Raw genomic sequence first — 12,627 nt, forward strand, 5'->3', positions numbered from 1 at the left:
TGAAAAACCAAAACAAACAAACAAACAAACAAAAAAATTAAAACAAGCAAATAAAAAATAGAATATATCTCCATTCTTGCTAGGATATTTGTGAAATCTTAGGTCTGAGCGAAGTTATCTCCTGCACTACTGTCCACAGAAGTTTTGGAGGTGGACTCCTGTGTAGCCAGTGGAGGAGCAGGGCTTTGAGCATTGGCCATAAATGCCACACCTTCACTCTATGCAAGTGTTTGATTAATTTCAATCCCCAAACTCAAGCTGGACCTGAGAGTTTGTACTCAGATGTCCACTTGCATGCTCTGCCAATCTTAAGAATCTCTTTTTGAAGCAGGGTGTGGTGGTGCCTAAAACCTGTTTTTACTGGGAAATAACAAAATGCAGGGAGTTAGGACTCTGTATAGTGCTTGGCTTGAAAATGGAAAAATAAATGAATGGATAAGTGGAAAAAAAAACCCTGTTTTTACATTGTCAGTTGTTAGATCTGTGGATCTCAAGGCTTCCCTTTACTCTCTGCTTGGGGTCTCACTGAGGATAAGTCTGACAGTTCCCTAAAGCTTTCCTCACTGTTCTATAATAGGGTCTTTAGTTTCCTTTATGAATTCTAAGTTCAGGGGCCAGAGAGAGAGGGCTGTTTTGATCCTAGCCCCTAAATGCTGACTCACAACCCTCTCTGACTACAGTTCCAAGGGATCTGACACCCCCTTGTGGTCTCTGTGGGCACTGCATGCAAGTGGTGCACAGACAACCAGGCAGGCATCACCCACACACATGAAAGTAAAAATAATTTTGAGGTTGAGTTTATTTTTAGCTTTCCTATCATGTACCTTCTTTTTCTCCTGGCTATGCAGCCCAGGATAGCCTCCAAGTCACAGATCCTGCTGCCTCTCTCTCCAGTACTGGGATCAAAGATGTATGTGTTACTACAGGCAGATTAAAATAAATCTTAAAAAGTCTTGGTTCAGCCCCTCTAGTGCTGAAATTATAATCATATATGCTGTGGAATAATCATTTTGTACACTGTGAAGATTTGTCACTGTGATTGGTTTAATAAAGAAGCTGACTGGCCAGTAGCTGAACAGAATCAGGTTAGGCAGGAGAGCCACACTAGGAGCATGCTGGGAGGAAGATGAACCAGCCAGCCAGAGATGGAGTCGATGAACCTGCCATGTTAATAAAGGTACTGTCACATGGCAGAACTTAAATAAGGAATATGTGTTAACTTAAAATGTAAGAGGTAGTTAGCAATGAGCCTGAACAATTGGCCAAGCATTTATAATTAATATAAGTCTCCGTGTGTTTATTTGAGAGTGTCTGTAGGACAGGAAACCTCTACCTACATATACACAGTCACATAGAGCAGTTTTGTTTGTGATGTTTCTAGGGATTGAATTTAGGGTCTTGTGCATACTTGATCCTTTAACTTCTAAACTCTATTCAGCCCTTCTATACATTAACATTTGTACTCCTTGATTTTATCATGACCACCTCAGGTCAGTATATCTGGATCTTGAGCCTGCAATCAAAAAGGCCAGCCCCAGAGGTGACCACTCAGGCTCATCTTCCTAACTGTTGCATTTGCATGAGAGACTAGAATCTGACCAGAACTTCATTGTCTCAGCATCATCAGAGGGACAGAGAAGAGCAGACGTGCACTGTCTCCACAGTTTACTTAAAGTACTTGCAGTTTTTATTTCTTTTGCTATGATAAAACACTCTGGAAAACCAAACTTAGGGAAATTTAGGATTGGGGGGAAGGTTTATTTCAGTTCACAGTCACAGATTACAGTCCATCACTTTGGGGAGTCACAGCTACATGAACTTGAAACAGCTGGTCACATGACAGCTGCTGCTAGGAGTAGAGAGAAAATGAATGCATGCAGACAATTTCTCTACCCTTATATACTTTAGTCCCCCAAGCAGTGAAAAGTACCATACACTAAAGCAGGGAATAGTGCCACACACTCTCATTTTGGGTCTTTCCATGCTAATTAAGGCAACCAAGACAATCCACCAGGCCAACCCAATCTAAAAAAACCTCCTGAAGCTCAATTTCCAGGTGCTGGTTGGTTGTGGCATGTTGACAAATAGAACTAACCATCACAATTAAACATCAGGACAGAAAAAGAGAGCAAACACACTCTGAGCATGTCTTCCAGACAATGGGCACAGCTTCAATAGCTCAGAGGTTAAAGCGTGTACTTGAGAATGTAAGTGAGACGGCTCAGTGGTTAAGAGCATACATTGCTCTTACAGAGGACCTGAGTTCAGTTTCTAGCCTCTCCACTGGGTAGTTCAAAACTGCCTGTAATGCTAGTTCTAGGGACTCTGATCCCCTCTTCTGGATACTGAGGGCACTGCACTCACATGGGCAAAAATACACACACTTATACATAATTAAATAATTTTTATTTAAAGGATATGAGTAACTCCAGTTTCTGCTAATTGTAATTGATAAATCATAATTGTAAATATTTAAAGAAAATGTAAGCTTTCCCATATTGTTGTACTTGAGGCATGAAGAGAGAAATAAAAGCCAATTTTGGTCAGTTAGCCTTTTACATAAACATTGTGATCAATATATTTTGAGTCACAATCTCTGTAATGTGTTTTTTGGTTGTTTGCTTTTAGAATACATGAGTTTTCTTTGTGAAAAAGAATGGCTCCTCCAAAGTTAAAGAGTTTTGTCCAAATCTGAAGCAAAAAACAGCAGCAAGCACATCCAGGCTTCTCAGTGGAAGAAGCAGTTATCCAAATAGTAGAAAGAAAATAGAAGGTTAATCTGGTGGTTTCCCTGAAGCTGAAAGGAAGGAGCAGGGTTTTTCAGCTGGGTTATAATGTTGCAGGTGTAGTGGTTAGTTGATTTGAGACAGGAGTGCATCATCTGTATTTAACTCTGAAAGATGACACTTTCTTTACCCATTGACAAATTATCTTCCATAGATATTGAAAGGTTGAAGTATTTCCTGGATTTTTTTCATCTATCTGAATCCCAACAACTCGAGGAACCCAAGAGTAATCAGCATATTCCTGAAAGCAGTGATCCAGTTTGCAGGAAGCACCAGGAGATTGTTTGTGGATCCTTGAATACTCCAGAAGAACGTGGGACTCCACTCCCCATGAAGATGCCAGTTTCAGAGCCAAACTCCAGCAGCAGTCATGTTGAAAAAGAGAGTGGAGAAACACAGAGCAAAAACAGGAAGAGAAAATCAACATGCACTGTTGAAGTGAATGAGGACATTCTTGAAGAAAATAATCCTGAATCAGAAAAGAAATCCAAGACCTATAACTCCAGGAGTAAAAGAAGTGAAGAAGTGTAGCATGAGTTTTCCTGCCTGGCCCACAGTCAGGACAAATCTCTCTCACCCGCCAGTCCCAAGCTGCTCAAACCAGACCAAGTAAACACAGAGACTTATATTGGTTACAAACTGTATGGCCCTGGCAGGCTTTTTGCTAACTGTTCTTACAGCTTAAATTAATCCATTTTCATTAATCTATACCTTGCCACATGGCTCATGGCTTACCGGCATCTTCACATGCGGCTTGTCATCATGGCAGCTGGCAGTGTCTCTCTGCCTCAGCCTTCCACTTCCCAGCTCTATTCTCCTCCTTGTCCCGCCTATACTTCCTGCCTGGCCACGGACCAATCAGTGATTTATTTATTGACCAATCAGCAACACATTTGACATACAGACCATCCCACAGAAACCAATGGCTTTAAGAGATCAGGAAAAGCTTGACATTGGGAAACTTGAACCTTCATTCAATCCCAACACCTGCTTGGGTCCTAACCTAGATAACATTGTTCTTCCAGCACTAATATGGTCTGAAAGTGGATTAAAGTTTAGCCAGGAGACCCAAATATATACATATAATGAAGTCCAGCCTCCTCTTGAGACTTACGCAAAGCAACTGAACCGTGAAGGCTTCCCCAATTTGGGAAATACCTGTTACATGAATTCCATTTTACAATCTGTCTTTGGGATTCCAACCTTTGCAAAGGACTTGCTCACACAAGGTATCCCATGGGAGAAAGTTTCAGATGGTGATCTTATCAAGCTCTTAAGGCAACTGCTTTCCTTGAAAGATATGGAGGATATAGAGATCAAAGGAATGTTACTCATGGATGTGAAGAAATCCATTTCGATGGTTGCAAAAACATTCTTGGGCAATGAACAGAATGATGCCCTTGAATTTCTAAGTCACTGTTTAGACCAGTTGAAAGTGAATATGGAAAAACTGAATACCACGTGGATCACTGAGAAGGATAATGAAGCTGAGAGATCATCTCCATCAACATGTGCTGGGACTGCCATCCCCAAAAGGTTTGTTTGTCCTGTCAGTGCTAATTTTGAGTTAGAGCTGCAGAGCTCTATTGTTTGTGAAGCCTGTGGTGAGGCTACTCTCAACACTGAAGTGAATAATTACCTCTCTGTTGACCTGCACCAAGGGATAAGAGAAGAGCCTCTGTCTATTCAAAAGTCTCTTGATCTTTTCTTTACACCAGAAAATATTGAGCATAATTGTGCGAAGTGCAAGAACAAGAATTCTGTTCTCAAGTACACTTTGAAGAGGCTCCCCAGGGTCCTCATTGTTCATCTGAAACGCTACCACTTGACCGCTGATGGGTTGTTGGTGAAGAGTCAACAGCCAGTTGAGATTTCTCAGTATCTAAATGTATCTTCCCACTACAATGAAAACAAGAAACCACCATTTCCCTTGACTGATAAGGTCCCACTTGATGCCTGTGATGTCCCAAATGTCCCTGAAGGGATGATGCCTCTCAGCCAGTCAATACCATCTAGTAATGTGAAGAACTATGAGAAAATTAATGCAGATGGAATGTCAGATCATCACACTACCACTAAGGTTGTCAGTTATTGTGATCTTAATGAAGAAAAGATTCTTGAAGGATCTCAAAAAATGGCGGAACAGCTGCTCCCTAATTATGGGAATAGATTCCACAAGGAATTCCTTACTCAGGCATCACCTCAAAGTGTTGGGGGTGCTCAGGAGGATACAGAGAAGGATCTGAATAAATCTTCAGAATTGAGAGATCAGAAAGATGATGAAAATTCCCTTGGTGCTTCAGAGAATCCTAGAAATAACAATGTTCCAGGAAGTTACAACACAGTAGATGCTGTTGATGAGTCAAAAAATGTGGTATTGGGAGATGATCCTCAGATTTACAGACTTGTCAGTCTTGTCAGCCATGTTGGGAGCTCCCAAGATTCAGGTCATTATGTAAGCAATGTGTATGACTTTCAAAAGCAAGCATGGCTCCTGTACAGTGATGTCCAAGTATTTGAGATTCCAGAGGCCTTGATTGAGGAGACTGATCTTCACACTGGATACATTTTTTTTTACATGCAAAATGAGCTTTTTGCGTGGCTGTTGAAAAAGCCATTAGAGTGCTAATTACTTAGAACATCTGAAGAGCGAAAGAAGAATGTGGATCATTTCTCACCATTGCTTAATGGCTTACACACTTCCTAGAAGAATCCATTTTGAAGACTCATTTAGGTCAATTGAAAACTCAGCAAACAAAACAAAACAAACAACATATTAGGACAGAAACCCACACATCCGTGATGCAGGCTATGCACCATTTTCTCCTACAAGACTATAGTGATGCTTTTTACATTTTTTTTGTTTGTTTGTTTTTGTTTTTTTTGGAACAGTATTTCTCTGTGTGGCTCTGGATGTTTTGGAAGTCGCTCTGTAGAGCATGCTGGCCCCAAACTCAGAGATATAACTTCTTTAGCCTTCCAACTGCTGCTATCTAAGGTGTGTGCCACCAATCCCACAGGATGGGAGAATATTTTAAAAAACATTTTTGTATTTTTATTTAATGTGTTTTTCCAGCATGTATGTCTGTGTGAAGGTGTTGGGTTTCCTGAAACAGGAGTTAAAGGCAGTTGTGCCTGCACGTGGCTGCTGGGAATTGAACCCAGACCCTCTGGAAAAGCAGCCAGTGCTCTTACCCACTGAGCCTTTTTCTCCAGACCTAACACAATGTTTTTTTAGCTGTCATTCTGTACCAACACAACACAGCAAAGAACTGACTAAATGTCCCAGTGTTAGTATCCTACATCATAATGGGTTCAGAACAAGTACTGATGGACTTAAATGTTTGAGAAGTGGTGTATAAAATGTCTTATTTTATTAGGGTATATATGATTTGCTCAAGTCATCTAGAGGATTTTCATGATATTGTTTGCTTTCCCTAAATTCATGTGCACCATTCTATTGTGAATTTATTAAAACCATTGTTTTCTCTACGTGTCGTGACTACTGCCAATGAAAGTATGGAACTGCCCACCAACTGGTTTTGTGCTTCCTTCTCAGACTTGCAGGGCAGGGCATAACACCAGGGTTGCACAAGAAAAGAAATAGATAGGAATGTAAATTTTGCAAATTCAAAAGCTCTCTAAGGGCTCAGTGGATGAAAACACCTGCCACCAAGTCTGATGACACCAGTCCTGCAAGCTGTCCTCTGACCTCTAGAGGAGCTAGCACATGTGCATATATATGTGTAAATCAATGAGTAAAAAATCTAATAAGTTTTTGAATCTCACTATGTAATTTTCTCTGGCTTGGTACTCTATTTAGATCTTGTATTCTACAAGACAGATGTGCCCTTGCTTTGCCATCTGAGTGCTAATTTTTAAATGTCTGGACCACAATGCCTAGCATAATAACATTTTAAAAGCACTTTAAAAAGAATTGTTTTTTCAGGGCTGAGGACAGAACCCAGGGCGTTACACTTGCTAGGCAAGCGCTCTACCACTGAGCTAAATCCCCAACCCCTAAAATATTTTTGAAGTGTCAAATATACTTGTTATATTCAAATCCTGATGATATGAGAAAATGGAGGGGTTCAAGGGACAGGGGGTCTGAGACAGACAGTCCTTTAGGTGAGAGCCTCATATATTAACACAAACAGCATGGTGGGCTTCTAAAGAGAACATTTCAGTTCATAAGACAAAGCAAGGTTTCCTTTAGTTCCCAAGAGATAGAAGAGACCCAGTGCCAAAAGGCAGCAGTCTTCCTTAATACATAGCCCAAAGGACAGGCTTGTTTTCAGCCTGTTAACCTGATTCCTGGGTAGCAAGGGAAAAGGGAAACCAGCTGGGGTTGCTGGTTACGAGGTGTGCAGCCTGATCTGATATACCCACACCACACCTGTTTCAGACACACAAAAAAATAGTACTGATCCTCTGAAGGGTCTGGGGAGATGGTTCAGTAGGTCAGAGTACTTGCTGTGTCAGCAGGAGGATTCGAGTTCAAATCCCCAGCACCCACATAACAAACTCCTCATTGCCATGTATGCCTGTGACTCAGCACTGGGGAGTAGACAAGGGTGGATTCCACAGCTCACTAACCAATCAACATAGCCACAATGGGAAGTGTAAGGTTCAGGTGTGGGACACTGAACAGAGAAAACTGCTGGGCCAATGTGCTAAGGTCTGGGGCCCTCTTCCACAGTTAGATAGTATTTCAAAAAGGAAACATGTGAAAAGTGATAGAAAACACTCTATGGCCTCTGGCCTTCACATGTGAATGCTCACAGGTGGAAACACCACACAAATGGTATTTTCCAAATTCCACTTTTGGGCTGCAGAAATGGTTAAGATCACTTGCTACACTTTCAGAGGACCAACCTTCTCTTCCCAGTGTCCACATGATGGTTTCCACCCTCTGTAACTCCCGATACAGAGGATCAAGTGCCCTCTTCTGGTTTTGTTGTATGCAGACAAAACACTTCTACATTACAGCACTGACTACTTTTACCATCAAAAATTCACAACAGAGCTTTGTGGCTAATTTAAAGAGCTTATACAATTCCCAGTAATATACTGTGTAAGAAGATATACATAAGTTAACAATTTGAGGGTAGAAAAAAATTCTAAAAGCCTGGTAATGTTTAAAATATGGGGCCAAATTAAGTGAGGGTTATAGGCGAAAGAAGAGATTAGTTAAGAACAGTGGTTCAAATACCCAATTTTCCAATTAAAAAACTGGGTGCAGATCTAAACAGAGACTTCTCAACAAAAGAATCTCAAATGGCCAAGATATACTTAAGAAATTGTTCAACATCCCTTGTCATCAGGAAATGCAATTATTTATTTCACCTTGTGTTTTTTTGTGTGCTTCTGTCTCTGCACATCATGCATGAAGTGCTCAAAGTGACCACAAGATGGGGGTAGATACCTTGGAATCGTGGCCAGAGAGACTTGTGAGCCACATTTAGGTGCTGCAGCTTAACAGCCATCAATCTGGACCCTGAATTTAGAATTCATAAAAGAAACTAAAGATCCTAATGTAGAACATATAGGAAGGCTTTAGGGAATAGACGCTTTAGCTGGAACACGGTACTCGACTCCTTGGCTTCTGTGAAGATGGTGTTCTTGTGGCGGCAGATCATGAGAAACACCTGAGTATGGCAAGCCCATATCAACCCCAGCATGGGGCCCCCGGCCTTGCCCTGTTCCCTCCCTTATCATCTACCCCCCCCACCCAAACTCAGCCCTGAGCCCCTCACACCTGCCATAAACATTGATTTTTTTTTTTTTTTTTTTTTTTGGTTTTTCGAGACAGGGTTTCTCCGTGTAGCTTTGTGCCTTTCCTGGGACTCACTTGGTAGCCCAGGCTGGCCTCGAGCTCACAGTGATCCGCCTGGCTCTGCCTCCCGAGTGCTGGGATTAAAGGCGTGCGCCACCACCGCCCGGCTTAAACTTTGATTTTAAGCAAACTTTGGTTTTACTTATTTGCACTAGGCTTAACCGTGAAAACAAATATAGAAGGTCAACGCTGCTTTTTAAATGGTTCATATTTGTATTTAGAATGACTTAGTATTGAGCACATTAAAAATATGATCATTTAAAAGGTGATTGACCATTAATTTGTATGTTTTAACTATTTTAACGGTTTACAACAAGTTAATAGCTTTCATAAGATTAGGATTTTACAGTATTAGACATACATTTCCAAATTAATTAATGTTAACCTGAGTATACCTTTACAAACTCAGGAATTATCATACAGAAATCAATTCTACGCCAAAATATCTTGGAGACTGGTCATTGCTTCTTTAGTCTAAAAGGCAGATAGTATGATTATGTTTTTTTTGCTTGTTAATTTTTTTTTTTATTTTGAGACAGGGTTTCTCTGTGTAGTTTTGGTGCCTGCCCTGGATCTCACTCTGTAGACCAGGCTGGCCTCTTCTCACAGAGATCCCCCTGGCTCTGCCTCCCGAGTGCTGGGATTAAAGGTGAGGAAAACCACTGCCCGGCAAGACTAAGTTTTAACAGTGTTACCTTAGTTGGTTCATATCACATGGTCATCTTAAGATGGTGATGAAATTATGTGGCATGTATTTTAACCTTAGTAAAGATGGCTACCATGCACACTATCTTTTTATTCTCAGGAGGCATCAGCTAAGACGAAGGAAAACTATATGGCTGCTATAAAAAACTATCCATTTTATATAATGTTATAGCAGATCTAATTTGTTACACAAGACTTGAATCATAGATACATGATATATAATCATATATATATGCTATAGTAAATTAAAATCACCTATGTGTAGCTCATTTTCTCTTCAGCCTTTTATTACAAGTTTTAAGTTAATTTTAAAAAAAAAATGTGTAACAGGAGACTTTACAGACTTTTTAACCATATCCAATGATCTTACAAATCTTGAGATAAGGAGTATATTGAATAGAGAGATACCTCTATTCTCTATTTAATAATTTATACATAGCATCAGTTAATATCGAGCCATGATGTTTTTCAGCATACCTATTTTGAGTGATTGTGTGCAAACTGGGAATCCGAATCTGTCCATTTATGATCAGACAACTCTGATTCTTCTAAATCCACCCAATAAACTCTTATCCAAATTTAAATAATGAGCAAAGTCAGTTTAAATATTTAATGGCTGAGAAGCATCTAATTAAAGCTGATTGATTCTAGCAAGTATGACTTCTAAGCTATATCACCTGGGATGGGTACAAGCTTGAGGAGCATGTGGAATTTGTTTATAGCATACATGTTCTTGTCCTTTTTAAGTCATCTCTAAAAACATTAAACGCAATCTCTATTTTTCCAGAGAGGGTTTCTCTGTGTTGTCCTGACTGTGCTGGAACTCCCTGTAGGCCAGACTGGCTTCAAACTCACAGAGATTTGCCTGCCTTAATTAAAGGCATGCAAAACCACCACAGGTTGCTAAAAAATTTAATTCCTAAATCTGTGGATTTTTAGATGTAATTTTAGGCATGACACAGAAGGTAATTTCAAAATTCTTAAGAGGGAAAATTGTGGATAATTATCTCTAGAATCCAACTAACATGCTACTGTTATTGTAGGTGTGAAACAAATAATTGACCTGTATTTTATTTAGAGGCACAATAAGTTCTATAGGCTCTTTAGCAGTAAGGGATTATTTGATTTACCACTTTAGCAACCATATTATTTGATAAATTAATAGCGTGCTCTGGTTTAAATGTTACATTTTGTTGTAAAATTTAACTGAGAGACTTTAGAAAGCAAGTTAAACACAGACAGGTCTCTAGTAGTGATAAGCAGATTAGAGAGTTCCTATTGATATACCCCAAAATTTTAAATTTTGCTCTTAGCCTGAAAGTTAAGCATTTATTTAAACGTTAATTAGATGATCAGGAGAAGATAACATTCTCTGTATAATGTATGACTGATACATCTAGAAGTTTTTACCTCACTGTCTTAGTGCTTTATACCCTGATTGCAATTGTCTCTATACTCTAAGTTGGGCTTGTTTAAATATATTTCTCCCCTGAAGGGATCATTGATAATGAGTTATTCCCATCATGAGGGAATAACAAAAACCTTCTCCATAAAGGGGGTTTACTTTTGAGTCGTTCCACTATGAGTGAAACACACACACACACACACACACACACACACACACACACACACACACACACACACACACAAAAACATTTAAAGAAAAATCAAGCCAGCAAACAAACAAACAAACAAACAAAAAAACCCCTAAGTTCTGGGGCAGTCGAACTAGCTCATGTTGCAGTGTTGGAGTTCCACACGACATTCCTTGGAACTCACTCTGCTCCACAAGACCATGGCAGTCCCAAAAGCTGCAGCCTGGAGGGTTTTGAGTTCCAGCCAGGTCACTCATGAGGGTGAAAGCCCCAATATGATTCTGTGACCATGGTGAAGCCTTGTGGCTGGAGTTACCTTTCACCCACCCTAACAAGACCTGTGAAGATGTGTGGCAGAAAAATTATTTTCTCTCTCTCACCCTCTTCCTCTTTTTCCCCCTGAGATGTCCCAAGCAGTACATTACTATACTCCAGCTTGTAAAATGATTAACATGGAGTTTATCTCCTTTTTCATGGGCTGAGCATATGAAGTTGTAGAGTTGTTGCTCTGAATATTTTGTTCCTTTACATCTTAACAAATCTCTCAATAACTGTACAAAATGCTTTGTCTCAGAGGACTGAGCAGAACCCATGTGAACTTTCACTCTCACCTACAGTCATGACCCCTTGGGTGAGAAGACCGAGTTTCCCAAACACCTAATTCCATTTAAAGAAAACTTTTCTTACCTTCTCTGATAGTTGTGGATCCCGCTTTGCAGAGCCAGCTCTGGTGCTTTCCCTGAAGATTTTACAGGAGCCAGGGGAAAAAGGAGTCATTCTTTCTTCAAAGACAGCTCCTGTAGTCTAAAAACATGAAAGGAAAAAGCACAATACACACTTTAACTGACCTGTTGAAGCTGTGCCCATTCTTTGGAAGACACATTCAGAATTAGTTTGCTTTCTCTTTTGCTGTCCGAATATTTAATTGTGATAGTTAGTTCTATTTATTAACTTGCAACCACCTACCATCACCTGGAAATTTAGTCTCAATGAGTTTTTCCTTGATCAGGTTGGCCTTGGCGATTGTCTTTGTTGCCTTAATTAGTATGGAAAGACCCAAAATGAAAGTATGTGGCACAATTCCCTGCTGTAGGGTACAAAAGTACATAAGAGGAGAAAAAGATGTATATAAGGGTAGAGAAAATGTCTGCATGCATTCATTTTCCCTCTGCTCCTAGCTGTGGCTGTCATGTGACCAATGTTTCCAGTTCCTGCAGTTGTGACCCCCAAAGTGATGGACTGTAGCATGTTACTGTGAACTGAAATCAACCTTCCCCCTCCCAAGTTTCGCACATATTTGTTTTCCGGACTGTTTCATCACAGCAAGAGAAATGAAAACTACAAGTATGTCAAGTGAAATGTGGAGACAGTGCACATCTGGTCTCACTGGTGCCTCTGCTCTTCTCTGTCCCTCTGATGATGCTGAGACAATGAAGTTCTGGTCAAATTCTAGTCTCTCCTGCAAATGCAACTGTTAGGAAGATGAGTCTGAGTGGTCACCTCTGGTGCTGGCCTTTTTGATTGCCGATTCCAGAACCAGATATCCAGACCTGCAGTGGTCAGATGATAAAAATCAAGAAGTACTAATGTGAATATATGAAAGGTTGATTATACAACTCAGTGGTTAAAGCATCCAGTATGCCTAAACCCTAAATTCAATCCCTAGAAACACACACAAACAATTCTGAGCTTTGTGACTGTATAT

At 40.2% G+C, this 12,627-nt stretch overlaps 1 protein-coding gene across 1 annotated transcript; it reads left to right on the top strand.

Annotated features, from left to right (window-relative positions):
* Positions 1–1,477: 1,477 nt before the first annotated feature.
* On the top strand, positions 1,478–5,415 carry LOC128124143 (ubiquitin carboxyl-terminal hydrolase 29-like). The gene is given in 5 exon segments (XM_052760343.1): positions 1,478–1,490; positions 2,698–2,733; positions 2,736–2,908; positions 2,910–3,311; positions 3,703–5,415. Coding segments are annotated over 5 exon segments (2,337 nt in total).
* Positions 5,416–12,627: the final 7,212 nt, after the last annotated feature.

This window comes from Peromyscus californicus, unplaced genomic scaffold (genome assembly GCF_007827085.1).
Source record: "Peromyscus californicus insignis strain IS unplaced genomic scaffold, ASM782708v3 Scaffold_4__1_contigs__length_199733344, whole genome shotgun sequence".
Classification (NCBI taxonomy): Eukaryota; Metazoa; Chordata; class Mammalia; order Rodentia; family Cricetidae; genus Peromyscus; species Peromyscus californicus.